This window comes from Myotis nattereri (genome assembly GCF_964212035.1).
Source record: "Myotis nattereri genome assembly, chromosome: 19".
In the NCBI taxonomy this organism is placed as follows: domain Eukaryota; kingdom Metazoa; phylum Chordata; class Mammalia; order Chiroptera; family Vespertilionidae; genus Myotis; species Myotis nattereri.
The window spans coordinates 10,971,792-10,999,545 of record NC_138095.1 but is presented as its reverse complement, the minus strand read 5'-3'; the positions used below and the strand labels follow the sequence as shown (position 1 = coordinate 10,999,545).

Below are 27,754 nucleotides of genomic sequence, written 5' to 3'. Positions count from 1 at the left end.
GGACAAAATCCCCACTGCCCCAAGGAACTGATAAGGGAGATGGGTGACAGGCCAAGTGGGAAGAAGTCATGGGTGAAAGATGATCCAAAAATTAACAAATAATTTTCCTGGCACTGAGAGGGGCTCAGGGCAAAACTGTTGATCCAGCACCAAAGGGGGCCCAGCCCATGGGCCAGAAAGCAAGGCTCATGACTCTAAAGGGACAAGATGTAGACCTGGGAGGGCCACTCCCCTCCTATACCCCACAACCCCACAGCTTGAGTGCTAACATCCCTCCCACAAAGCCCCCATAACCCGACAACAGGGAAAGCGGACCCGGCTGTCTGAGTACTTTTCCAAAGGAACATGGAGGCACAAACAAGCTAAGGGAGCTGCCCACAAGCACACAGGCAGCGACAAACCATGGACCTGAGGCTTCCATCTGGTGGTGGAGAGAGGCCATCCCTCTGAGAGGCTCAATCCTCCTACTGGGAAAGTGGGAGTCCTCCTGAAGAATGAAAACTCAGAGAGGATACAAGCAGCCAGCATTCCCCCTCCCCTGAAGCAGGCAAGATCCCACCTCAGTCCAGAAAACACTCCCCAACCCAGAGACAAGGGCCGTCCTATGGGGGAAGGGACCCCAAATTCCAAAGGCCCAAGAAAGTGAAGGCAGAGTCCACAAGCTCACAGCTCCAGCAAGAGGAAGTGAAGTGGGAGTTTCAGTCCCACTCCACTGGGGTAGCCGGTGGAGGCCACAGGGCAGCCTGGGCTTACAGATTTACTGCAGAGAAAGGACTGGCCAGCTCCCTTGGAAGTTCCAAAAAAGATCATTATACCCTTTCACTCAGAAATCCTCCTCCTGGGAATTTACCCAAAGAAGGAAAGGGCTGTGAGCACAAGTCACCAGAGGGTTATTTATAAAGTGACAAACACCGGGAGATTTAAATGGCCAGTGAGAGCTGTGTCCTGATGGTGCTGCCCTTGCCACACAGTTTGGCAGCCTTTAAAACCACAAGCCTGTGTGCTGGATTTGAAGAGCACAGACGTGTGCTTAAGTCGGCTATTTTCCCTTTAACAGCCTATAAAATTGTGTAGAGATCACAGTTAAGAACATACTGAAGCTCGCCGAACCGGTTTGGCTCAGTGGATAGAGCGTCGGCCTGCGGACTGAAGGGTCCCGGGTTCGATTCCAGTCAAGGGCATGTGCCTTGGTTGCGGGCACATCCCTACTGGGGGGCGTGCAGGAGGCAGCTGATCGATGTTTCTAGCTCTCTATCCCTCTCTCTTCTTCTCTGTAGAAAATCAATAAAATATATATATATATATATATATATATATAGAACATACTGAAGCTCCAGGGGGAAAAAATCCCAGACAGACAAAAACAGCCAACATATCTGAGACTCAGTTTGCTCATCTATTAAATGGGTCTAATTCCACCCATGTTTCAGGGTGTGAGGCTAAGGTTGTGATAACATAGGCAAAGGGCTTGCCTCGTTGCCTGACCCAGATGAGTGCTCAAGAAATAGCAGCTTAAGCAAATCAAAATGATCGAGTATCACATCTAAGACTGGGGGGAAACAAGAATGCTGGTGACACCAGCATTGGCAAGGCTGTGGGAAATAGGCGCTCCCATCTTTTTTGGAGAGCAAGCTCACAGAAACCTCAAAGCACATACTCTGAGATCCAGGAATTTCACTATAAAGAATTGACCTCTGCATGTCTTTGGAATATTATGCAAACATGTTTGTGACAGTGCAAACTACTGATCAAATGAACAAAACAAAACAAATGCCCACCAAAGCAGATGGGTTACAGAAACTGTGCCATCCACAGAATGAGATTTTGTGAAATTGTCAGAACAAACAAGGAAGAGCACATTGACACCGCTGTGTGTACAGCATGACCACTTCGGTATACTTTATATATACATAGCGCTAGTTAAAAGCTCAATACCATTTTTCTAAAGATAGTACAGAAACTTATTTTGCAGAGACAGGGATTCAGTAGAGATTGGGAAGTAGATATATTTTAAATGTTATACCTCTCTCTGAATTTTTTAAACCATGTGTTCATTTTGCTAAGTGAAAAAACAGAGGGACAAAATGGCATCACTCGTGCTAAAAGCCTATGACACTAAACCTAGATTTAATACCTGATCTAACTGCTTTTAACCTCTCCTAGAATCAAAATCTTTTTTTAAAATATATTTTTATTTCAGAGGAAGGGAGAGACACATCGAGGAGAATCATTGATCAGCTGCCTCCTGCACCTCCCCCTCCTCCCACTGGGGAGCATGTGCCTCAACCGGAAATTGAACTGTTACCTCCTGGTTCCTAAGTCCACACTCAATCACTTTACCACACCGGCCTGGGCCCAGAATCATAATCTTAACCAGTCTGGAATTTTCTCGTTAAGCACCAGCAATCTGCATGATAAAACTCTCACCTTCTCTTCCCCCATAGAAAGATGTCCCAGCCCGCAAAATAATCCTTCCTTTTCTTTTGTCAGTAGCCCCTTTACTGCTTCTGCCTATAAAAACCTTCTATTTTGCACAGCCCTTCCGAGTGCCCTTCTGGATGAGATGCTGCCTGATTCATGAATTGCTTTAATAAAGCCTATTAGATCTTTAAATTCACTCAGTTGAATTTTGTTTTTCAACAATTTATATAATATATATAACAAATACTTGTGTTAACTAGGTTATTTGGATGGCAGAATTACAGGCCATTTCTTTACTGTCTTAAGGTTTTTAAAATATATATAACAAAATTTACCATCTTAACCATTTTTAATTGCAACTCAGTGGAATTACATATTCACATTGTTGTGTCATCACCATCACCCATCTCCAGAACTTTTCAACAATCCAAATGGAAACTGCCCCATAAACACCAACTCCCCATTTATTTCCCCTCCCTCCAGCCCCTTCTGCATGTCTATGAATTTGATTCCTCCAGGGATCTCATATACAAGTGGAATCATACAATATTTGTCCTTCTGTATACAGGCTTATTTCACTTAGCATGATGTTCTTAATTTTCATCCCTGCTGTAGCATGACAGGATTTCCTTCCCTTTGAAGACTAAATCACATTCCATTGTATGGATGTTGCAGCTTGTTTACCCATTCATCCATCCAACAGTGGACCCTTGGGTTGCTCCCATCTTTGGCTATTATGAATGCTGCAGCCATGAACATGGGTGTGCAGATATCTGTTCAAGACCCTGCTTCAATTCCTTTGGGTATTGCTAGATCATACGGCAATTGTTCAAAATTTTTAAGAACTGCCAGACTGTTTCCCACAGCGGCTGTATCATTTACAATACCACCAGCAATGCACGAGGGTGCTCTAAAACTGTTTTCTTTTAATGGCTGCTAAGGAGACTGACTTGAGGGCTTTAGGCTTATTCCCAGTGTTGATACCACTGTGTGATTTCTGAAATACAGGACATGTTCTGTGCGGCAACAAGTGAAATCTTCCACCGCAATCTGGGAAAACACCACACACGTTGGTCGCAACTAGTGGCAGCCCAGGTGCAGCAGGGCCAGAAGACAGAAGCCTACCCTTCATCCCCTCCTGCTGCCCTGTGTAGGGAGGCTCCTGAAGAAAGTGGAAAACCTTACTAGGGCACTTACCTCTACAGGCCCTCCCAATGCCAGGTATTCCTGGCGGGCCTGATGTAACCACTGCCCCCAAAGGCCAAGGTGAAGATTTGTTGAGTCAGGTTTCACTGCCCGTTAGCAGAGAATTCGGTCCTGGGCAGCAGAAAGTTTTGCAGCTGGCCGAGCTGGCCTGGGCATGGGCCCGAGACTGGTCATGGGAGTTGTTCCCACCCACAGGGAGCTGCAGTGAGGCCTCCAGGAGCCCTTTGAAGTCAGGCTCGCAGCTTCTGGGACCCTCCAACCCACTCTTAGGTTTCTTAATATTTGGACCAGGAAATACCTGTATTAGAAAAGGAAGTCAGGGTAGGAGTGTTAAAAGATGCAGACTCCTGAGCCCAGGCCCTGGATTTGGATTAAGATTTGGTACTGGGCCTGGAAATCTGCATCATTGAAAAGCATGATCAGCCGGAACCGGTTTGGCTCAGTGGATAGAGCGTCGGCCTGCGGACTGAAAGGTCCCAGGTTCGATTCCGGTCAAGGGCATGTACCTGGGTTGCGGGCACATCCCCAGTAGATGTGCAAGAGGCAGCTGATCGATGTTTCTCTCTCATCGATGTTTCTATCTCTCTCCCTTCCTCTCTGTGAAAAATCAATAAAATATATTAAAAAAAAAAAAAAAAAAAGAAAAGCATGATCAAGTTTAGAAAGTGGATTTGGAAAATAGTTCGCCTCATCCTCTGAGGAAGAATTCAAAGGCAGGGCTGTGGCCCCCAATCCAAGGCTGGCAAGGAAAGCTCCGACATCAGCCCTGTAGGGACGTCTGCTAGGTCTTTGGCACACTGAGTGGGTTCAGAATCAGAGTATGAAAGACCAAGCTGGAGGGCAGGGAGCACCATTCTTTAGGACCCTGCCTCTCTGCCCAGCTGAAGGACCGCAGAGAGAAAAGGACAAGGCTTCAGCCCCGTCTCCAATTCCCCCAGGGAAGAATCAGCAATCTGGTATTTATCCTTATGGTGATGACATTCACAACAGGCATCATGCTGAACTCCATACTTTATTCAGTCCTCAGACCCCACGCAGATGTGGGAGCCCAGGCCATGGAAGCTAACTACCCAGCCTGACCCGCATCGATGACAGTGGGAGAGCTGGGACTTTTAGAACCCAGTCAGTCTGATTCCACACAGGGAGGAGAATGATAGGAATCAGTTAAAACATCCCCATATTGGCTGTGTGAAATTCTAAGGCACCAGAAGGCACCTGGGAGGCCACTCTTTATCAGGTTGCTTGGTCTCCTAGCAGGTGGTTCAGTGGAACAGCCAGAGCTGGGCAGCCTGATTCTGTCCCAGCTCCCTGCCTACATAAAATTTTTTTCTGTTTGTGAGAATAAGTGATAGTGGTAGTAGTACCAGTTGAGATCTTCAGCACTCTCCAGGTCAAACTCTTTCCATTCTTTGATGTGGACTAAGAGTATTCCCAATTCTATGTCAGGTGCTCTAAAGATGTAGCTTCATTTGCCTCTTCCACCTGGAACCTGTCAGGGTAGAAACACTGGAGCTGCAGGTGGGAGGGACCTTAAGGATCTAACCCTGGATGATGCTGGGATGGAGGGGCTTGGAATAGGCAGACTGATCTAGGACCTCCCAGCAGAGCAGAGAGGGCCAGCCCAGGAAAAGGGAGAAACTCAAGGGTACTGATGGAAGGTATGCACAAGGCCTGGGCACTAAGGTACATCCTGAACCCGAGGGAATCTCAGGGGTCATGGTGATGAGACTGACAAGCAAAAATAAGATCGAGAGAATGGGGCTGGGTTCTCTCCCCCAGTCGGGAATGGCAAAGAGGTTCCACCTTTTCTCCCAAAGCACTGATGATAATGGCTGCTCGAGGCAAGCTGAGGAAGGACATGAAGCTGCATCCCGGAGTGAGCATTAAGGCCAATGAGCAGCGTCTTCTCCAGGCCACACGATCACCTGCAATAGCCCCACTGCCTGCTGGGCTCTTTAGAAACTGCTCCATCAAATGATGCTGCCCAGGCGCTGGTTCTCATACTGGAAGATACTTTAACAGTAACTTTTTGTCCACTTAAATTACAGTTATCAGATGTTCTGAGCTCCTAAACTACTATACACTTTAGAACAGAACTTTCCTTTTACATCAAATTCATATTTTACACCACCTTTGACCAAGTTTGTTTTAATGAGAATTTGAGGTTAGCTGTGCCACCCCCAACCCCACTTCGTGGTTACCTATACTGTCAAAAAAGCATCACCTCTTAAATAAGGAGTATGAGGGAATGACCCCTCTGCTCACCCCATAGCAAATGCTGAAACCAGACACCAACCTCAGAGCTCCTGACAGCCAGACAGAAACAGTCTAAAATCTGGCCAAAGACTCTCCCCAGGGAAATTCACCAATAAGAAAATGCAAATGGGTGAACCAGCTCAGTGTTACCTGAGGTTCCCAATCCTACTGGCTCCAACACTCTGGTAAGAAAGGGAGTCTATTTATGGCAAATAATTTTAGGACTGAAACAATGCATTGTGAGAGGGAAGGAGGAAGGGAGGAAGGGAAAAAGGGAGGGAGGGAGGGAGGGGAGGAGGGAGGGATGGGGAGGGAGAGAAAAAGAGAAGAATCTCTAATGGGCTTCCATTCTGATCAACCCAACACCATTACTGTATAGAAAAGTTTTATTAGTTAATTACCCCAGGTGTTCATGCTCTAGGTCACACCTCTTTCTCAGATCTGGCCCAGGTTCACAGGCATGTTACCAGATTAGCAAGTAGGAAAATTGTTCTGCAAAATAGCAACTGTCAGCTTAAGGCATTACTAACATTGCAGAAGGAAGCAAGGTTACTAGGATGATGATTTCTGGGACAGGAACCCTCTCTGAAAGGGCCAACCCGTGTAGCTGTCCTACTCAGGAGTTGACACTCTTGTTCTGGGTGACAGGTCACTCTTTTCAAACCCACCCACATCATCATACACAAAACACTGTCTAGTCATCGAGCCTTCAGATTGAGTAGTTATATAAAAAGTACTGTCCCAGAAGTCTCAGCATATCTGTGGGCCTCCCAGAAGGCTCACTCAGTCCTCCCTGACTGGAGCAGGGAAGGATGGATTTATATGGAAGGTTGGTCAGGCTCAGTTTTAAAAAATGAAGTCACTACTAGAAATATGGAGCCGGGGGGCAGAAACCCCTGCTGCAATCACATGCTGAATCATTGTCCTCCCAGGGAGCGGGCTCCTACGGTTCTTTCAGTCCACGGAAGTGCTCAGAGCAGGGCAGGCCAGTGTGGCCACGGAGCTGCTGCCTGCCTCACTGCATGCCGAACCACTGCTCCTGGTCAGCCCACTGGGCCGCCTCACTGTCGCTGCCCTCCAGGTCCCCTTCTTCCCCACTCCCTTCCATGTCGTCCACATCCTCCTCCTGAGTGGCATCCGTGGGACTCTCCTCCTTCTCCATCTTCTGCATCCCCTCTAGAGACTTCTGGTCATTGGGGTCCAAACTAGGGGACAACAAAACAAAGGAGAGGCCTGAATCTCTGCCTTGCTTCTTGCTGGCTGAGGTGTCATCTCCTGGCTCAACAGTGAAATGACCACCCAGTCACAGAGAAACTGCTAACGCCTGGCCTCTCCAAACAACTCCAGTTCCACAGGCAGGATCAAGGGAGTCCACCACTAGAAGTGAAAAAAGGCATCTTGTCCTAATTTTTAGAATCCTCAATTTGAGTTTTTCTTCATTGATTTCTTAAACCTTTTCACACATTACCCCTAGCACTATGCTAGAGGAAGCTATCAGATAACACAAATAAAAAAGTAGTAAACACCCATTAATAGAAAAATTCAAATGTACTTTAACAGTATTGGGTTTTTAAGCTACAAGGTTACAAAAATACTTATTTTCCTGTGAATAAAATTGTTCCATGTTCTTATAATTAAACGTATCAGCACTGCAGGAGTTAACCAAAATCATGCTTACCATGGAACAGATTTGTCAACTCCTAGGTTAGACCCCAGGACCCAAAGCAACCCCTATCTGAGCATTCAAGTTTAATAGTTATGAGCCATTACACGTGCAAAAGCCCCCAAAGTTCAGAAGCTCAAGAACATTTATTTACTTGGCTCCTAAGCAATCTTTCCTCTTTTCTTTGTGACCATCACCCAAGCCAGCAGGTGTCCACCCTCTAACAAATCCCACCTCTAATAAAAGTCTGGCATTTTATTTTCTCACTTGCTTCTGGGCTTCCAAAAAGCAGACAAAACCCATGTGGGAATCCTATTCCTACTAATATACCTGTAGATTGATTTGTATCATCTCCTCTTCTCTAAAACCTTCCATACAGCTCTCACCCACATCCAAGGCTTCCCCACCCTCTGTACTCCCACCTTGCCGTCTAGAGACTGCTATGAAAGCACTTAGCACGTGGTATCCATCAGTCTGCACGTCTGAGACTGAGAGCAACTGGAACTGCAGCATCCCCAGTGGTTACTGAGATGCCAGGCACAGGAGTGGTGCTCAACTGCTGAATAAGTAAATGAATGTGATCAGACTCAATTAAAGACAGGCCTTACCATGACCTTAAAGACACACAGACAACCCTCAAAGAAATCACTTCTGTACTAAGCAGTAAGAATACCTCTATTTATTTAGTATTTACTACGTACCAGGCACAGTGCTAAGAGCTTTACATGGAATAATCATTTAATCCTCATTTAATCATTTAATACCTAGTACGGTAGATAGATATAGACAAGGAAATTTGTTAGTAACTTGCCCAAGATAACAGGTGGTGAAAGTTAAGTAACCAAACTTCAGAGCTTAAGTTCTTAACTACTACAGTAGGTAAAAACATGGGAAAGTACTCATAATACTTTGATTTGAAAAAGCAGAATATAAAATATATACTACATATAACCCTATAAAAATATGTATATGTATGGTCAAGGCCAGGAAGATGATTTACACAAATGAAAACAGAAATTATAGTGGTGTGAGCTGATTATGAGTGAAACCATTCTTTAATGTTAATATACTTTAAAAAATTTTTTTGAAGTCATGAATTCACAAATTCCTCCTCTATTATTACTCTGTTTGCAACCGTGGGCACAATGTGTGTTTCAGAATTTCTGTGACATAGTTCCCTGCCTTCTCTACCCCTCATCAAACTTCCCCCCAGGAGGCTAAGTGCCTACCTTAGTGCTATACTATACTGGTCCATTGCTTCCTGATACTCATTGACAGCTACAAGGAAATCTCCTAGGATCCGATGCAGGACACAGTCACTCTGATTAGCTAGTGCGTTCCTCAGCAAAGCAATCCCATCTTCGTATTTCTGCTCTCTGCCTGAAAAAAAAAAAAAAGACCCTCATTTTCCTACTTACCCAACATTTTGAAAATACATTCCCATCTCAAGTTGTTGTTCTTGTTGTTTATTAATCCTCACCCGAAGGTATTTTTCCATTGATTTTTTTAAAAATATATTTTATTGACTTTTTAAAGGAAGGAAGGGAGAGAGATAGTTAGAAACATCGATGAGAGAAACATCGATCAGCTGCCTCCTGCACATCTCCCACTGGGGATGTGCCCGAAACCCAGGTACATGCCCCTGAACGGAATCGAACCCGGGACCCCTCAGTCCACAGGCCGACGCTCTATACACTGAGCCAAACCGGTTTCGGCTCCATTGATTTTTAAAAAGAGTGGAAGGAAGAGAGAGAGAGAGAGAGAGAGAGAGAGAGAGAGACATTGATTGGTTGCCTCCTACACGCACCCCCAACCAGGGCCGGGGAACCTGCAACCAAGGTACATGCCCTTGACCAGAATCGAAACTGGAACCCTTCAGTCAGAGGGCTGATGCTCTATCCACTGAGCCAAACCGGCTAGGGCCCCATCTTAAGTCTTATACACAAAAACCACAACACTGATCACCATCCAACAATCTACTTGTAGATGTCCTCAAGAAAAAAGTGGTGTGGCAGGAAATAAGAACAAGCTCATCTGAATTCCTATTCCATTAGGAAATCTGCAGTTTGGGTTCTGATTTTTTTTTAAAAGGTACTATTAACTTAGGTTCAAATAAAAAGCGAGCATGTATTTTATTTGCCAAACTAGCCCAAATCCAGGAGTTCATCATATATTGGAACTAAAAAAAGAAAAAAGGCTAGCCCTAACAGGTGTGGCTCAGTTGGTTGGAGTGCCATCCCCTGCACCAAAGGGTGGCAGTTTGCCCAGGCAGTGTGGCTGTGGTTGAGCCAAGAGATCACCGTTCAATTCCTGGTGGCATATGCCCAGGTTGTGAGCTCGATCCCCAGTGTGGGGTGTGTAGAAGGCAGCCGACCAATGATTCTCTCTCATCACTGATGTTACTCTCTCTCTCTCTCTCTCTCCCTTCCTCTCGAAATCAATAAAAATATATTTTTAAAAAAAGAGAAAAAGGTAGCAGCTTGATTCCTGGTCAGGGCACATAGCAGATTTCAGGTTCAAGTCCTAGTAGGCCCATTCAGGAGGCAAATGATCTCTCAGTATCTCTCTCTCTATCTCTCTCAAATCAATAAAAACAAGTCCTCGAGTGAGGATTAAAAAATAAATAAAATAAAAAATAAACAAGGCTAAAAGGGAAATCGTTAAGAGAATCCAGATGAGTCAAAACAGCTTGAGTTGGTGCAAACCAGTTATATTCAGCCCAACTAAAACTGGATCAAAGTGAGCTGAACAAGTAACAACCAAATATAGCTCTACAAGAGTCAGTCACTGCCGATTCAAGCAGATCCAAGCCAGCTACATTTGGTTGTGCTAAACCAATTCATCTGGGCTCAGATCTACTACAAAAGGAACACACTTATTTGATCACCTGTAACCAGTTGAACTGGGGAAATCAACTGAGATAAGATTTTAAACAATGAATGATGAACAGGGAAGTAAAGAAAATACACTTACTAAGTAGTTCTGCTTTTTTCACCACAGCCTTAATGTAATCCGGCCTTTGGTTCAGGGCTTTATCTAATAAAGTTTTGGCTTTTTCCTGTGTCACTGGGTCTTCGAGACAAACAGTGGCTAAAAGGGTAAGAGTCTGTGCATTTGCTCCTAGAGTTTTGTAAACATTGTTAGCCATTACCATTGCTTCACGAATACTGTTTGAGGCTAAGTAACATTCAATGAGACCTGAAAAATATAAAACATAAAAAGCTCAACCACATTACCATTCTAAGCCATGCTTCCACTCTGACAGCCTTCCAAATAATAAACCTTCAAAGTTTCAGACCAGGGGCAGGCCAAGAGAAAACTTTTTTTTTAAATATATTTTATTGGTTTTTTACAGACAGGAAGAGAGAGGGATAGAGAGTTAGAAACATCGATCAGCTGCCTCCTGCACATCCCCTACTGGAGATGTGCCTGCAACCAAGGTACATCCCCTTGACCGGAACAGAACCTGGGACCCTTCAGTCCACAGGCCAATGCTCTATCCACTGAGCCAAACCGGTTAGGGCCAGGAGAAAACTTTGATGGTGAGATTAGACTGGACGTTATGTTGATGGAGTAAAGAGTGCTCGTCCCTGCCATAACCGGTTTGGCTCAGTGGATACAGTGTCGGCCTGCAGACTGAAAGGTCCCAGGTTCGATTCCGGTCAAGGGCATGTACCTTGGTTGCGGGCACATCCCCAGTAGGGGGTGTGCAGGAGGCAGCTGATCAATGTTTCTCTCTCGTCGATGTTTCTAGCTCTCTATCTCTCTCCCTTCCTCCCTGTAAAAAATTAATAAAATATATATATTTTTAAAAAGTGCTCGTCCCCAGAGCACTTCACAAATATGGAAAAAGCCTGCACTTCGAAGGCACCTTCAGTTAGGAAGGTAACAAACACGGCTAAGTAAACTGAAGCATGTATGCAGCCCAGCTGAATGTTAGAGAAACAAATATGACACTAATCATTAGCTGAAACAGTCACAGATGTTTCTAACAAAACCAGGTTTCCCTGTCTCTTAACAAGCTGTTAATTTCCACTGTGTTCAATCACCTTTAATGTCCTAGTTTTAAGCTCCTATAAAAAAGTGAACGTCCAGTTCTACAAACTAAAGGCCCTTGGGAGCATCCCAAGGAGAAAAGAAGACTTTTTCATTTGAAACACAGTCCCCAAAAGCATTTGCTGAGGACTTCCCTAAACTAGATGGAAAGAGCTTCATCAGATGGACTGAATATACCAAGATTAGCAGCTTCTGCCTCTTTTCATACCCACAGCAAGATAGATGTCCTATGGGGACACTTCAAATACAGTCAACTCTTCAAGAAGTTGAGGAAAACAGAGGAAGTATTTTTTGGCACAAAGCACTCATCAAAACAGCTTAAACCCCAAACCCACACAATCCCCGGCTAATTCTCTCTGCATACTCCTTCTTCCACCCTAGCACATTCCACCACACACTATGGTACTTAACCAGAAATTACCTTTTTTTTTTTTTTAAATATATATTTTATTGATTTTTTACAGAGAGGAAGGGAGAGAGATAGAGAGTCAGAAACATCGATGAGAGAGAAACATCGATCAGCCGCCTCCTGCTCATCCCCTACTGGGGATGTGCCCGCAACCCAGGTACATGCCTCTGACCGGAATCGAACCTGGGACCTTTGAGTCCGCAGGCCACACTCTATCCACTGAGCCAGACCGGTTTCGGCCAGAAATTACCTAACTCTTAAGGGCAACGTGTTAGAGTCAGAATACAGTAGTCTGCAACTACTTGAGAAGTTATACTTCCCTGCAAAAGCCCCATGGGAATGTCAGAAGGAAATGGAAAGAATGCCCCTACCAGTAAAAGAAGCTAGACTGGAGGCTGCAAGCACCAGAGGGTATGACCAGTCACCCTGATCCAATCTCCAAATGGTAACTTGAGTGAAGGCAGCCCTTGAAGCCTCACTGGCCAGCCAGCTGGGGAACAACCTCTGCCCCCAACAACTCTTCCCAGCCTGTGTCCAAGCTCTTCAACTGCATTCCTGGGTTCAGGTGAATCAGGCACGCAGCACAAAGGAATTAGCATGATAAAAGCTGCTGAGAGGTAGGGACATTATAGCTCAGGATTAAGAATTTAATTTGAAACCAAAAGCTTGGTCTGTCTGCTGGGGTTTCTTTAAGAACAAATCCACCATAGGTATAGCTCTGACTGACTAAGCAGATTTGTTTTTATTTATTTTACATTTTATTTGTTAATTTTATTGGGGTAGTAATCCACACAGGAAAATTTGTTTTTTTACCCCCACTTCCAAATTTTATTTTTCAAATTTGAACTCATCTTCCTGTTAACAGCAAATGACTCCTTATACTCTTGGGTTTATTTTTAAATTCTTTTACATAAAAATATGCTTTGGAGGAACTGCATTTTGTAAGAGCTATTTCAAAGTCTGTGACTGAGTCACCAAATATTGCAGAAGCTGGCACAACTCTTTTGAACTCCTAGGGTCAGTTCACATGAACTTAAAATAGTACATAACAAAACAAAGTTTGACCCTGATCAAGCCCACTCTGGAGTCACAATGAACCTACCAATTCCCACAACACCACCATCACATGAATATGGATTACCCTATGGGTCAGTGGTCGGCAAACTGCGGCTCGCGAGCCACATGCAGCTCTTTGGCCCCTTGAGTGTGGCTCTTCCCAAGCCTTAGGAGTACCCTAATTAAGTTAATAACAATGTACCTACCTATATAGCTTAAGTTTAAAAAATCTGGCTCTCAAAAGAAATTTCAATCATTGTACTGTTGATATTTGGCTCTGTTGACTAATGAGTTTGCCGACCACTGCTATGGGTAATATTTCTGGCCCAATGTAAGGCAACTGTGAAAAAGACTAAAGACCTATAATAACCAAGTGATTCAGCACACTGCTGGCACAGAGAGATTTACACTAATGAGTTGTCCATGTTTGAGAACCCAAAAAAAGGACCAAAAAATTAACCTCAACTACATAATCCATCACCAAAAAACAAAACAAAACAAAGAGAAATGGATTCTGAAAGTATGAAGTGAAAAGTCCAGCAAAAGCCCTAAATTTAAAGTGCCTAATGCAGTGATTCCCAAACTTGTCTGCACATTAGCAATATCTGGGATCTTCAAAAAAACACTGATACCTATCTCCCACCACCAAATATCCTAATGTACATAGTATTAGAGCAGTGGTTCTCAACCTTCTGGCCCTTTAAATACAGTTCCTCATGTCGTGACCCAACCATAAAATTATTTTCATTGCTACTTCATAACTGTAATGTTGCTACTGTTATGAATCGTCATGTAAACATCTGATATGCAGGATGGTGTTAGGCGACTCCTGTGAAAGGGTCGTTTGACCGCCAAAGGGGTCGTGACCCACAGGTTGAGAACCGCTGTATTAGAGTAACCTGGCATCAGGACTTTTAAAAGTTCCCCCAGTGGATTCCAAAGTACAACCAAGTTTGGGAACTGCCAGCCTAACAAAGCCTTCCATCTGAGTGCTGTTGCTACAGCTACAGATTCACACTGTCATCTATAATTTTTATCTTACCTTCATAACAGTCTAAGCGACAAGGTGCAAGCCGTATAGCCTCCCGAAAGTGGATTATTGCTTCTTGGACTCTGCCCATGTTCCTGAGTGCTGCTCCCTTAAGTAGCAAAGCTTGAACACTATTACTGTTCAGCTGAATGGCCTTTGCTCCTAAATAGAGGGCCCGAGAGTAGCGTTTGCTATAGAAGCTATGACACCTGGAGAAAAAACAAACAAAAGTTACCCGAGAGAACATTACAGGCATACCACATTTTATTGCTCTTTGTTGTTCTTCACAAGTGTTGTGTTTTTTGCAAAATGAAGGCAAGATCTTCCACAAGCAAAAATACTATAAAACTCGCTTTATTGAGTTAGCTGGCGTGGAACCTGCAGTATCTCCAAGGTATGCCTATGTAAAGAAACTTCATAGAAGGCCCTCTCCATGATTCTTATTACAAACCACACTTAATCTATCAGTGAAAGAACAAAACAAAAATATCTACTAAACATTTATTTTTAAAGGAGAAATCTTGATATGGAAGGAGAACCTGATGATCTGGATATGTTATCAGATCAGAGACATTCAGAGAATTTATAAAGCCAGGTCAATAACAAAACAGCAGCTCCTGTGCTGAGCATGATGCATTCACTATCTCAGTTAATACCTACCCCGTGAAACAGTGGTATTGTCCTTGTTTCCCAAAGAACAGAGATTTAAGCGCCGCTGGTGTAGTGGTATCATGCAAGATTCCCAAAGAACAGAGATTTAAGAGGTAAATCACGTGTCTAAAGTCAAAGACCATAATTCGAATCCAAGTCTTATTATCTCTTAAACCTGTGTTTTCAAGCTATAGCCTATTCAAGAACTACACATTCCCAAAGACTCTGCTGGAAACTGGGGGGGTGGGGAAAGGGGGAGTGCATAAACATACCCAGAGACCACCCAGGGTTCTGCATGCTGATCAGAAATATTGAAAAGGCGGCAGCCAAGATTCTCCACATCCTCCAGCCGCCCTTCTCGTGCCAAGAGGTAGCCATATACATCCATTCCTAGAAAGGAAGAGGCTCTTTAAACTCCCTTACAAAAGGTAGCACCATCCTCAGATCCCACACCGAGGTCCCAGCTCCTTAGGATTTGAGCCCTTTCCACCATCATGAGCTCCTTCCATCAGCATTCCCAGTTCCCAACAAAATGATTTATAAAAACTAAAAACAACAGCCCAGCCGGGATAGCTCAGTGGTTGAGTGTCGACCTATGAATCAGGAGGTCACAGTTCAATTTCCGGTCAGGGCACATTCCCGGATTGTGGGCTCGATCCCCCATGTCGGGTGTGGAGGAGGCAACCTATCAATGATTCTCTCTCATTCCTGATCTTTCTATCTCTCTACCCCTCTCTTTTCCTGTCTGAAATCAATAAAAATATATTTTAAAAAAGAAAAAACACATACAAACTAAAGAAAAAGGAAAGGAGTAGGACCTACCTCCCAATTTAAAAGTCTGTTATTTTCAGGAACTGTTTGTCCCTATATCCTGTGGTGTGAACTACAGCCATCCTAACTCAACCAGAAAGGCCCAAAAAAGGTATCAAGTAAGTTCTCTCTTCCAAGAGGTCTAGGCACAGTCAGGGTTATACACTTAATATGCCAGTTGGTCTTGAAAAAATGTTAGCCTATTCCAGAAAAAGCATTAGTTCTTTCTGGAGTCTAGTTCATGTAAAATCATCCCTATACACATACACACACACACACACACACACACACACACACACACACACTCTCTTCATTCTCTCATGTTCTATAAAAAGGGCTCTCCATTCTTATCACTCGTCTCTTAACACTATTCCCCTCCATTTCTTACTATCCCTTCAGATTCCCAGGAAAATGTGTCTCAAGCCAAGATTACTGCAACATTCCCTGCTGGCCCCGACTCTGGTCTGAGCTTCCAACTTCAGGCTGCTGACTACTACCAGATTAGTATTTCTAAAACACCATTTTCATTATGGTCATGGGTAGCTTGGAGAAGAGAAATAAGCACTGGGCAAGAGGGAGACCTTTAACAAACAAATTCATCTTTCCTCTCACTGCTCTGTCATTCTTGTGGCTTACATGTCTACAAGACTGTTTATTGTAACAAGGTCATTCTGATGGCCTTTTTGGGGTCTTTACAAGCAGACCTCAGCCCTTCTATTTGACTTTATTTCCTACTGCTATTACTGAGCACACACCCTTCACTTACTGACAGTCACCCCACAGTCATCCTTTAGAAGTGCCTGTGGCTTACTCCTTCAACTGCATCTCCTTTCAGATCAATAATCTTTGTTGTTGTTCACTCCTAATTACTTCCTTCATTTACCTCATCCTTTTTTTTTTAAATATATTTTATTGATTTTTTACAGAGAGGAATGGAGAGAGATAGAGAGTTAGAAACATCGATGAGAGAGAAACATTGACCAGCTGCCTCCTGCACATCTCCCACCGGGGATGTGCCCGCAACCAAGGTACATGCCCTTGACCGGAATCGAACCTGGGACCTTTCAGTCCGCAGGCCGACGCTCTATCCACTGAGCCAAACCGGTTTCGGCACCTCATCCTTTTCTTAACATCTGTTCATTTATTCCCTTTTAACTATACTAAGGACAGAGTAAAATAAATCTCCTAAAAAGACATTACGGTTCTGGGGATGCCATCCAAACTCTCAGTCAGGCACATCATAAATCTATAAATCTTAAGGAGAGCCTATGATCATAAGGAGAGGCTGTAACTCCTTGCAAATGAAAAAAAAAAAAACTAAATAATGATCTGTGGTGAGATGACACTTGAATGAAGCAAAAACAACTGCTCACATGGAATTACCCGAGTGTTGGAGACACGTCAGGACCAAAAGAAAGGTAAATAGCAACTGTAACAAATTTTACAAACTATGTCCATGATAACTGGAATCAGAAGATCATGCTACATTTTCAATCTTTCCTGATCTGCCCCTCTATTGTCACTTCTGCCCTGCCCCAAGAATTACTTACCTTTTATTAGATAAGGATCCAACATCTGTGCTTGTTCAAATTTGAGGACAGAGTTTTTATTGTCTCCAGCTCTGAAGTACAGATCTGCTAAGCTTCCCAGTAGATCCACGTTATCTCGTAATAATGACTTTTTCTCTAGTGAACTTTAAGATATTAAACAGTGAACCTTAAAACCTGCTATAAATCCTCTTGGTTGTTAAGTCTGGGTGACGGGCATATAGGTACTATTTTCTTTTGTGTATGTATGAAATTTTTCATAATAAACTTTAAAAACAAACTGTACACTAGATTTCCTTATTCTAAGCTTATGATTTTAAAAAAAAAAGTTATACCTAAAAGTTAAAATATACAATTTAAAAATAATGAAATTGTATTATCTAGACATAAAAATTAAATGCAGCCCTGACCGGTTTGGCTCAGTGGATAGAGTGTCAGCCTGTGGACTGAAGGGTCCCAGGTTCAATTCCCGTCAAGGGCATGTACCTGGGTTGCGGGCACATCCCCAGTAGGGAGTGTGCAGGAGGCAGCTAATCGATGCTTCTCTCTCATCGATGTTTCTAACTCTCTATCTCTCTCCCTTCCTCTCTGTAAAAACTCAATAAAATATGTTTTTAAAAAAATATATTATTCACAAATGACAGCTACTTGATACTCAACCAAATGACGGCATTAACACAAATCCCAGTCCCTTGTCCTTGGACTTTACCTGGCTAGAAAGAAAATCCCAGTCCTAGGGACGCAACCCAGATCAGATGCTGCAATAACTATGCTTCTGGGCATGCAAAAAGATGTCTTCCAAGTTCAATCAAGCATGATACACAAAGGCAGTTTGCTTTGCAAGGGTTACTACTTCTGCAAGTACAGAGCTAAACTCGGTCCAAGTTTACAATTAACAGGTGCTCAGCAGAGATTATTACATTTGGGACCATATGGTACATTAAGAGACTAACAAAGCCCAGGGACAACTGGCTGCAACACCAAGAGATAAGCATCTAATTTTTCTGTTTTGCTAATTTAGATATATCAGACCTCCTTACAAGGAAAGGGCTTCAAGAACACTTAGTAATTTTGTGGCTCTCACCAGATGGTATTGATTGCTCTTGAGTTGTCACCAGTATGCACAAAAGCATATGCTTTGATCCACACAGAGAGCCAGTCCAAGTTAGGCACGGTCTGGATGACATTCATTGTCATTGATGCCACCTCTGCACCTTTTACAGATAGGGACAGCAAACCTAACCCAACAGAAAGCAGGAAAAAGAAAGTGAGGCATAGCATCTCTCTTCTACAATGTAATAACCAACAGGTTACCCTTTCCATGAGCTAAAGGCAACTCTGTCCTATTCGAATCAAGATGCATATGACAGAACAAACATAATTTATTATTTCTTGATCAGTGAAATACATGACAACGGTAATCTATTAAATCACCATCTACAGATGAAACTTTTGGAAAAATAAAACTATTCTAATATACCGCCAAGATTGAGAACTACTACATTAGAGAGTAAACACTCTATGGCAGAGAATGATCCGTACCTAGAATGGCATCAAGGGCTAATGGGCACTGCCTCAGCACTTCCTTATAGCTGGTGACTGAAGGGCGCTCCTGACCAGCCTTCTTATACAAGTTTGCCAGCATCATGTTTATCTGTAATAAATAAAAACAGAAGACAATAAGATTAAGTGTATATTGCAAAGAAAATATTTCACCATCAATTTAGGTCCTGATTTTTATTACTAGCTACTACTTTATTTTTTACTACAAAATCTACCCACAGCTCCATGGAAATAAACAAAGATAACTCCATTCATCAAACCAAACTGAAAATTACCACCTTTGCTTTTCCTATGTCCTCCCATTTCTAAAAGGAAAATCAAATTCCTTTCACTTACCCAACCTAAAGGTCCAATAGTATTTGGACCAAAGATGCTGCCTCTGGAAATGGGAGTAACGTTCATTTGAGAAATGTTACAGAATTCTAATTACCTTGATTCTTTCTTGGTCTTAAGACAGAAGATGAACTATTCTAGAAGTGCTCAAGTTTACATTTTTTTAAATGCAATTAACATCAAGCCACAGAAGTGAGGAATTCTTAACATAGCTACTTAAGATGAATTTTCCCCAAAAAGAAAATGACAGACCCAAAAGCACAATGCTTGTCTTCTCTCTGACAATTAGTCTAGCAGCTAGCTAGACTCTAGCCTTTCTCATGCTTAAAGCTTTGACCAATAGGTAGTCTGACTCATCAAAGTTATGTTACAAAAATCAAAACTCTGACCTTTAAAAAAACAATGATCCAGAGATTAGTTATACTATTTAAATAACACAATTCAAATATGTAACTCTGCAAAACTTTATATTCCAATTTAAAATTAATAGATCATAACACAATAGAGTTTGCCAGATCATTAACCTAAGGAAGCAGTCAACATGAGGGCACAAGAGTAAAAAAGCCAATCCCAATCTCTTCAATCTGTAGCTTCGTACTCCAGATATTTACTCAAAAGAATGGGTCTGAAGATGAAAAACATCTGTTCCAATTATGTACTTACAGTATATAAAACAATCTAGTACGGCATAAATCCATACTGATTCAAACAATGAAATAATAAAATACTAGAAATAAAACTATTTTTTATTTGGCCTCAGATTTTTCCATTTTAGACTACATTGAAATGCAAAAGAAGGTACTTAAAGGAAAACTCCAGTATTAGTGTCTATACTTAAAAAGAGGTTTAAATTTAAAAACCTTTCTTGACTGCTTATTATTAACAAATCATGACTGATGGGCCAACAAATATTAAAATTCCCTTTAAACTACCTGGCACTTCAAAAGAATGAGTTCTGAGTACTACCTAGTGAGAAAATCAACTATTTTTAAAGCAGATACTTACTTGGTAACATCACAAAGCCACATTCTACCAGTTATAAACACAGCAGTAATTGTTTTCTAAATACTGAGAAATTACATGTTATATGTTTGCTCTTAAAAGTCAAAGATTTACCAAAATATAATAATCTCACACTGGAATTTTCCTTTAAAATGTGAAGGAATGTGTGGCGGTGTTTACCATACATTAACAGACGTTCATTTAGACGTATTTTGACTCACTTCCTTGTCCTGTACACAGACTGAGAAGCCAGTTAACTCCCTAACGGACAAGAAAGAAAAACTGTAAATATTATAGGTTTATGTTTGAGGCACACATCTTTGTTTGCTCCTGGCTATAATAGCTCTACAGAATGAAGAATATGTACTCCTAATAAATGCAGATTCCTCTAGTCCCTCTTAAAATGATAGCAGTAAACACCAAAGCACTGGATACCACAAAACTGAGCTTCTTTGTCATTACTCATTGTCCCCAAACTCCTTGAAGTCATTAAGGAGTAAATAATGGTGCATTTCCAGTAAGATAATGAACAGGTATAATTCAAAGTTTATAATGAAAACAGCATCTTTCAAAAGATATTCTTCATATATAAAAAAATTATTCTTCAGGTAAGTCTTTCATAGGGTACCAGAACACAAGTTAATATATAAGCATTCAAGCTTATTTTAAGACAGAGTAGTCTGTAACATGCTTCCAAATGTTTTTAATAGCAGCCACCACCATAAAATATACTGGGGAAATAGCTTAATTATAAAAACTCAAAATCGTAAATACATTCTCATTATGAAGAGATGCTTAAACACATTCTCATCAAGTTTGATTGGTTACTTTTAAAACTTAGCAACATTTAGGTGAAAAAACACTAACTAAATACACTAGGTCCTTACTGATTAGATTCCTCTTCTTTTAAGGACAGTAGGATGAAAACAGGCATCTTACAGATAAAATCCTTCACTATTAAGCACAAGTTACACAAAAGTTTTTCATGAAGTGAGGGAGACAGGTGACATGAAAGAATATGGTAGAATATTAAATACTGACATGAATTCAATCTAAGAGCAAGGATTTGCATTATTTTTCTAAACTGGGCTTAAAAAAAAAAAAAAACACACCCAAAAACCCGTAATCAAAGATGTCCTTGCCGAAACCGGTTTGGCTCAGTGGATAGAGTGTCAGCCTGCGGACTGAGAGGTCCCAGGTTCGATTCCGGTCAAGGGCATGTACCTGGGTTGCGGGCACATCCCCGCTGGGGGATGTGCAAGAGGCAGCTGATCGATGTTTCTCTCTCATCGATGTTTCTAACTCTCTGTGAAAAATCAATAAAATATATTTTAAAAAAAAAAAAGATGTCCAATATGATATCCGTACAGAACAGTACTTTAAAGAGTATCCTCACATACATAAACATAGTTTTTCCAAAAGTTAGCAGAAAAAGTATTATTATCCTCATTTTATAAATAAGGGGAAAAAATAAGGTTCAGATTGGAATTTGCCCAAGTACACACTACAGCTTGTATGCCCAAAACTCAGACAAGACGCCAGATCTTCTGATTTCAGTTGAAGATGTTCTATTCACTACAATATGTTGTGAAATCAAATACAAATACACACCCCACACACAAATAAGTACAAAAGGGTCTTGTAGACTTGATTTTGAAAATGAAGGGATTAATAAAATCATTCACATTGCAAAAAAATAAGGTTCTAAAACAGTATTGTTGCCACCTGGAAGTGTATTGCAATTCATTCTTTTCTACAGTAAGAAAAACAAAGAATAAGCACTTGTATTCTCCAGCTACCATTTTCATCAGCTGAATTTTCAGGGTCTCAGAAGAAAGGCACTCTTCTACCTCTCTGAACTCTTAACTCTCTAACAAGGGAACAAAGTGAAAACCAGAGAGAGGCAAGAGTAAAATGTTCAGATGGACTCCCTAATGCAGTGGTTCTCAACCTTGGCTGCACATTAGAATCACCTGGAAATCTTTTTAAAATCCTGATTTCTGGGCCTCATCCTCCAGAAATTGTTTCTTTATTACTAATGTTGTGGCCCCACCCCATAACAAAGAAACAGAATTCCAGAGGATGAGGCCCAGAAATCAGGATTTTAAAAAGATTCGCAGGTGATTCTAATGTGCAGCCAAGGTTGAGAATCACTGCTCTAATGTATAGTGAAAATATGAAGGAAGAGTGGTGGAAGGAATGGGGAGTTGAAAATGATGTAACAAATTGTTAATTCAACTTACTTTGGGAGTTCTTTGTCTTGAAGGGATCCCATCAAGTATAGCAATGGCATCTTTATCTTGTTTTAGCATTGTGTAACATTCAGCCATTTTGTATTTCACTTCAATTTCAGATGGAAGACACTAAGAGGAAATGAAAACATCTCTTCAAAATATTAAACATTATGGTACTTCTTCATAATCTTAAACATAGGGTTACCATAATATCTATCGCCCAGCAATTCTGCTCCTATATATACAGCCAAGAGAACTGAAAACATATATCCAAGTAAAAGCCTACACACAAATGTTCATAACAGCATATATATATATATATATATATATATATATATATATATAAAAGCCTAAGTGACCGTTATGACCAGATGACCAGCCAGTAGCTATGACACACACTGACCACCAGGGGGCAAACGCTCAACGCAGGAGCTGCCCCCTTGGTGGTCAGTGCGCTCCCACAGCCAACCTCCCGTGGCCAGCCAACCTCCCACAGTCCCTCCCCCTGGCCAGCCGGCCCTGATCAGCCCCGATCACTGGCCAGGCCAAGGGACCCTACCCATGCATGAATTCGTGCACCAGGCCTCTAGTTAATTATAAGCAAAAAATGGAAACAATCCAAATGTCCAATAGTTAAAATATGGTATAACCATAAAATGAAATATTATTTGGGAAAAAAAGGAATGAAGAACTGATTAATTCTATAACATGGATCAACCTTGAAAATGTGTTAATTGCTCTGGCTGGTGTAGTTCAGTGGTTGGAACACAGGTCCATGCACTGAAGGGTCTCGGGTTCAATTCCTGGTCAAGGGCACATACCTGGGTTGCAAGTTCGGTCCCTGGCCCCAGTCAGGTCCAGGGTGTGTGTGGGAGGCAACCAATCGATGTGTCTCTCTCACATAGATGTTTCTCTCTCTCTGTCTCTCACCCTCCCTTCCACTCTCTCTAAAATTAATGGAAAAAATATATCCTCAGGTGAGGATTAACAACAAACACACACACAAACAGGGAGTATTGAACACACTGCTTCAAAACTTTTCTTTACTAATATATACAGGCTTTCCAAATTAGCACATACATTTATCTCATTTTTCATTTAATAGTTCCATCATATTGCATCTTATAGCTAAACTATAATTTAACTAGTCCTAACTAACGAACACTTTTGCTTCCGTTTACCATTATAAACAATTCTGCAATAAGCAACCTTAATTATATGTCCTATAAATCTTTTGTGAGTCTACTATATGGTTAATTTCTAGCAATGGGATGGCTCCACCAAATGGTAAAATTATAACCCCCCTTCATTTATTTAACTAATTCTTAAGCAACTATCAAAAATTGGCAGGAATTTTCAGATTCCCCATACATTTCCCCAGGTATTCGCAGTCGTAAAATTTGAGTTACATTTTAAAGTTATATTTTCATTAACATTATAAAAACACTAGATTTTAAGTTCTGTTTGTATGAAAGAGGGGAACAATGCATGACGTTGGTTAAAACCCAGAAAACTCATAGTTAATTCCATTTTTAGATTCATCCAGAATGAATTTTGCTTTTAGCCCTAAATGCTTGGTTGGATGCATTCTTTCACCTAAGTGGTTTTTCATCTTTGTTTCTCCAGTCAAGTCCCCTTTAAAATTACATTTTATTTTACATCTTCCACATCAGTCTTATAAATTCAGTTTCTCTCGCACCCAGCCCTCCCCCACCAAAATCACACTTTGTATTTCCAATTACCTGACTCTGTGGAGTGGATGTAGAATTGCCAGTTGAAGGTCTCACTTTTGAAGTTTTACTTAAGGCTTTCTTCTGCTGTAAAGCCATGGTATACTTGCTCACAGCATTCCGATATTCCTTATCATGAAAGAGAGAATCTGCATGATACACCAAAAGCTGGTACTTCTGAGATGGGGAGAATAACTCACTAGAAAACAAAGAAAGGATACCCCCTACATGGGTTGTTTTTGAAATGTTAGAAAATACATACCTGCCCTTAGTGTCCCTTCTTTGTGTCCCAGCCTAGCACACAGCCTTATGTAATGAGTTTCCAAAAAAATAAATGTGCCTTAAGTGCTAGTTCCTAAAATTAGAGGGATGAGGCGTACTCTACGCTAATATGGTCAACACATCTAGAAAACTACCTTAAATATTTCCTTTACTTACTATAAAAGCAATGATATCTTTAAATCTCTTTGTATAACTCTACAAAGGTGTACAAAGAGAAATGTAATATACCTTTTCCTCCTCTCCTTTAACCCAAGACTTAATTTAACAGTTTGATATCCATTCTCTCTTATATTAACATCAATTTTTAGGATAAGACAAAGAAGAACAATCACAATGATTTAAATAGTATTACCAAAGAAGGGTTGAAAACTTAGAAGAGAAAGTTCATCAGTTGAATCCTTTTTAGGAAAGTACTGAAAAGAGGTTTGTAGGGAACTGAAAACTCTTCAAATCCTTAAGAAAATAGAAATACTGAAATATGGAAATAGAAGAGGATAAGCTAATGAAATAGAGTGGGACAGAAAGAGGATTAGTCTTATTTGATAAAGGTTTTTTATTTTATTTTATACACAAAAGTAAACTTTATAAGCACTTGAAGAATTTTTATCTAAGTCTCAGGGGCTTAAGGACAGTGTATTTAATGAGAAATAAGATTGGACAGAAAATGTTACTATACTCAGGAAGCATTTAGATACTTATGTATATTATATTTATATAACATACATGCCTACTTACGTTATCTCTGGAATGATATGTGAGAAACTTAATGTTGTTTGCCTCTGCAGAAGGTAAATGGTGGGGTGAGGTTCAAGACTCAGGGACAGGTACTTATCTGCAGACCCTTTCTGCTTTGTTCCAATTTTTTTTTTTTTTTACTGTATTGTATTGTCAATTCAGTGAGAAATTTGAAAATATAAATGACAAAGGTCAGAATCTAAATGCCTCTGGAAACTAGTTAACTGCCAGTTTAACCTAATATGAAGAAGTCTCGTCAGAGGATCAGACTGCTTCTAACTACCTTGTAACATCTTCAAGAACCAAGGACAATGACTACCTCCTGCACAAATTCCCAACGGTGGTAACTGTTCCTTGACAAATCACTCAGAACCAGTGAAAGGCTCCAGAATAAACACAGAAGGCTGGCACACCAGGGCTCCTCCCTGTCAACACTAAGGGGGCAGTGGCAAAATGATGGGTTAGCACCCTGATGGGAATGAAACGGGAGAGCAGCTGCACTGGAAGCATCCAACGGGCCTTTCTTCTCTGCCCTATACAGCATCACGAGCAGGCCAGATGCAATGGGTCCACCCTGAGCAGAAAATCCTACATAATAAAAGAGCAATATGCAAACTGTCGCCTGGACCAGGAGTTCAACCAGAGTTCGACCAGGAGGCGGAGCTGCCCCACCAACTGCCCCGGCCCCTCCCCCTGGACAGCCGCCCACACACTGATGGGGCTGGACAGCCCCCCACACACTGATGGGGCTGGACAGGCCCCACCCACGCACGAATTCGGGCACCGGGCCTCTTGTCTAATTATAATGCCATTTAGAGATAGCAGGCTATCCTGGTCAGAATGGAGACCCTTAGAGTCAAAAGGACCAAAATCCAGACATTATGGCTCCTCCACTTCCTAGACGTGAGAACTTACAGGGTATTTCACCTCCTTAAGGTTGTATGCACTCCTTTAGCACGTGCAGTAAATGTCTGCGTGCTTACTGTACACAGGCACAGGGCCGACTTCCTTCGGAGTTAAGAGATGTGTTCTTTAACAGGGTGACGTGGAATACAGATCTTCAAAGTTCTCACCAGAAAAAAAAACAACAAAAAAACAAAACCCCACCTGTAACTACATGTAGTGATGGATGTTAACTAGACTTATTGTGGTGCTCCTATCACAATAGATACAGAATTATTACGCTGTGCACCCGAAATTAAAATATAAATGTTACATGTCAATTATATCTCCGTTTTTAAAAGTGATGCGCAGACTATAAAACAGGGCAAAGGGGTAGTCAGTAAGGGTGAAGGAACAACTCTGAGGAGCTGAGAATTCTGGGGAAGGGATATCTGTGCTGAAACCTGTGCGAGGAGGCGGGTCGACGGGAAGAACTCCGAGCAGAAAGACAAATGCAAAAGCCCTGAGCTGAGGACCGGCCGGGCGTGTTCAGCGTCGGAAAAAACAGGCGGGGAGGGAGGCTGGAGCGCCGTGAGCCGGGGCCGTGAGAGTGCACTGGGGAGGGGGTGTCTGGCCTCGCTGGGCCCGGGAAGGACCTTAAAATGAAGACATGGAAGCCCTCAAGGCTGCAGAGAGCCCCGCGCCTCTGCCGTCGTTAAGACTCAATACCGGGCAGCTCTGACCACAGGAACGGGGCCCCTCGCTCCTCCCGGGGTGTCTCCATTCCCAGGGGTTTGCCGGGGCGAGGAAGCGAGCCCTGCTCACACCCTCCGGGGGGAAAGCCCGTCCCAAACGCGGGCCGACGGGACGAAAGCAGGAGACGCGGGGCCTCTGCGCTTCGCCGAAGGAGAAAACGCTCTTCGGGAAGGAGCTGGGAAGAGAGGAACCAGCCCGGCGACGTGACAGTCGCCGTGCCCGGCAGCAGGTACCTCAGGAAACCCCTACGCCCTCAACTTTCCGGGGCACCCTCGCCAGGGTCGCCCTCCGAGCCCCCGCCTGGCATTTCTGGAAGCCGCCGCCGCCGCCACTCGACACGTTCCCCGCAGGGAGTTCGTCCCAGTGACCGCCGCCGGCGCTCCTCAGTCGGCCCCGCGCGAGGAGGCCCTCCTTCCCGCAGTCCCGAGGCCCCCTCAGCCCCCGCTCCCCAACGGGCGCCGCTTTCTCCTCAGCCCCCGGCCGCTCCCCGCCTCCACTCACGGGTTGTTATTACTCATTGTAAGTAACAAGCTGCTGAGGAGCCGCACGTTGGAGTGCAGCCCCGCGGCCGCCATGTCTCGCACGTGGTCTATCACATTCATCCTGCCCGGCAAGGCCGCGGGGAGCGGTGGCTGCGGCACGAAAAGCCGGTAGGAGATCCTTAGGGAAGACCCCAAAATGGCGGTCGCGGCTGGGTCCATCGGGTCCACCAGTGGCACCGCCCCCAGGAAAATAGGCAACTACTGAAGTTGCCTGAATAAATACCTCGGTTTCTTCCCCGCCCCCTTTCAGGTGGAATGATTTGGGTTTCGGTTTGCTTTGTTTTAGCGAAAGCCGCGTCATTATGCCAAGTTGCACCCTTTAGTGGGGACTTACGGTGCGCTTGGGATAAAAGGCACCTGTGTGTAGTAAAGACATGCTCAATTGAAATGAATACGGGAGGAATTCGTGTGTCTCAGAAATTCATAATAATGTCTAAACATTTATGATAAATAAAGATTAATATCGTAGGTTGTGTGTGATCCTTAACAGCTGTATTTAAATATTTTAATCAGGCGCCAGGGACAGTCCTAACTGCTGTCAGTAACGCAGGCGCACCGGGCTGAGGGCACCACGCCCCCTCCTCTGGGCT

The 27,754-nt window shown here is 42.6% G+C and overlaps 1 protein-coding gene across 1 annotated transcript; it reads right to left on the bottom strand.

Moving 5' to 3' along the window:
- Positions 1-4,968: 4,968 nt before the first annotated feature.
- On the bottom strand, positions 4,969-27,292 carry ANAPC7 (anaphase promoting complex subunit 7). Its single transcript, XM_081113394.1, has 11 exons — positions 27,124-27,292; positions 23,980-24,166; positions 22,247-22,366; positions 18,648-18,759; positions 18,190-18,343; positions 17,109-17,251; positions 15,021-15,138; positions 14,110-14,306; positions 10,520-10,744; positions 8,776-8,926; positions 4,969-7,088 (listed from the first exon to the last, which is right to left on the bottom strand). Exons 1-11 carry the CDS (start codon positions 27,222-27,224, stop codon positions 6,899-6,901), a joined length of 1,698 nt encoding a protein of 565 aa, XP_080969520.1. The 5' UTR covers positions 27,225-27,292; the 3' UTR covers positions 4,969-6,898.
- Positions 27,293-27,754: the final 462 nt, after the last annotated feature.

What these genes read in the sequence shown, in the direction of transcription:
- ANAPC7 (XM_081113394.1), bottom strand. Translation starts at nt 27,224, where the DNA reads ATGAATGTGATAGACCACGTGCGAGACATGGCGGCCGCGGGGCTGCAC. An exon ending in AGCCCTTGATGCCATTCTAG is followed by an intron (nt 18,344 to 18,647) that starts GTACGGATCATT and finishes CTGTTGGGTTAG; the next exon opens with GTTTGCTGTCCCTATCTGTA. An exon ending in CAGTATAGTATAGCACTAAG is followed by an intron (nt 7,089 to 8,775) that starts GTAGGCACTTAG and finishes GTTGTCCCCTAG; the next exon opens with TTTGGACCCCAATGACCAGA.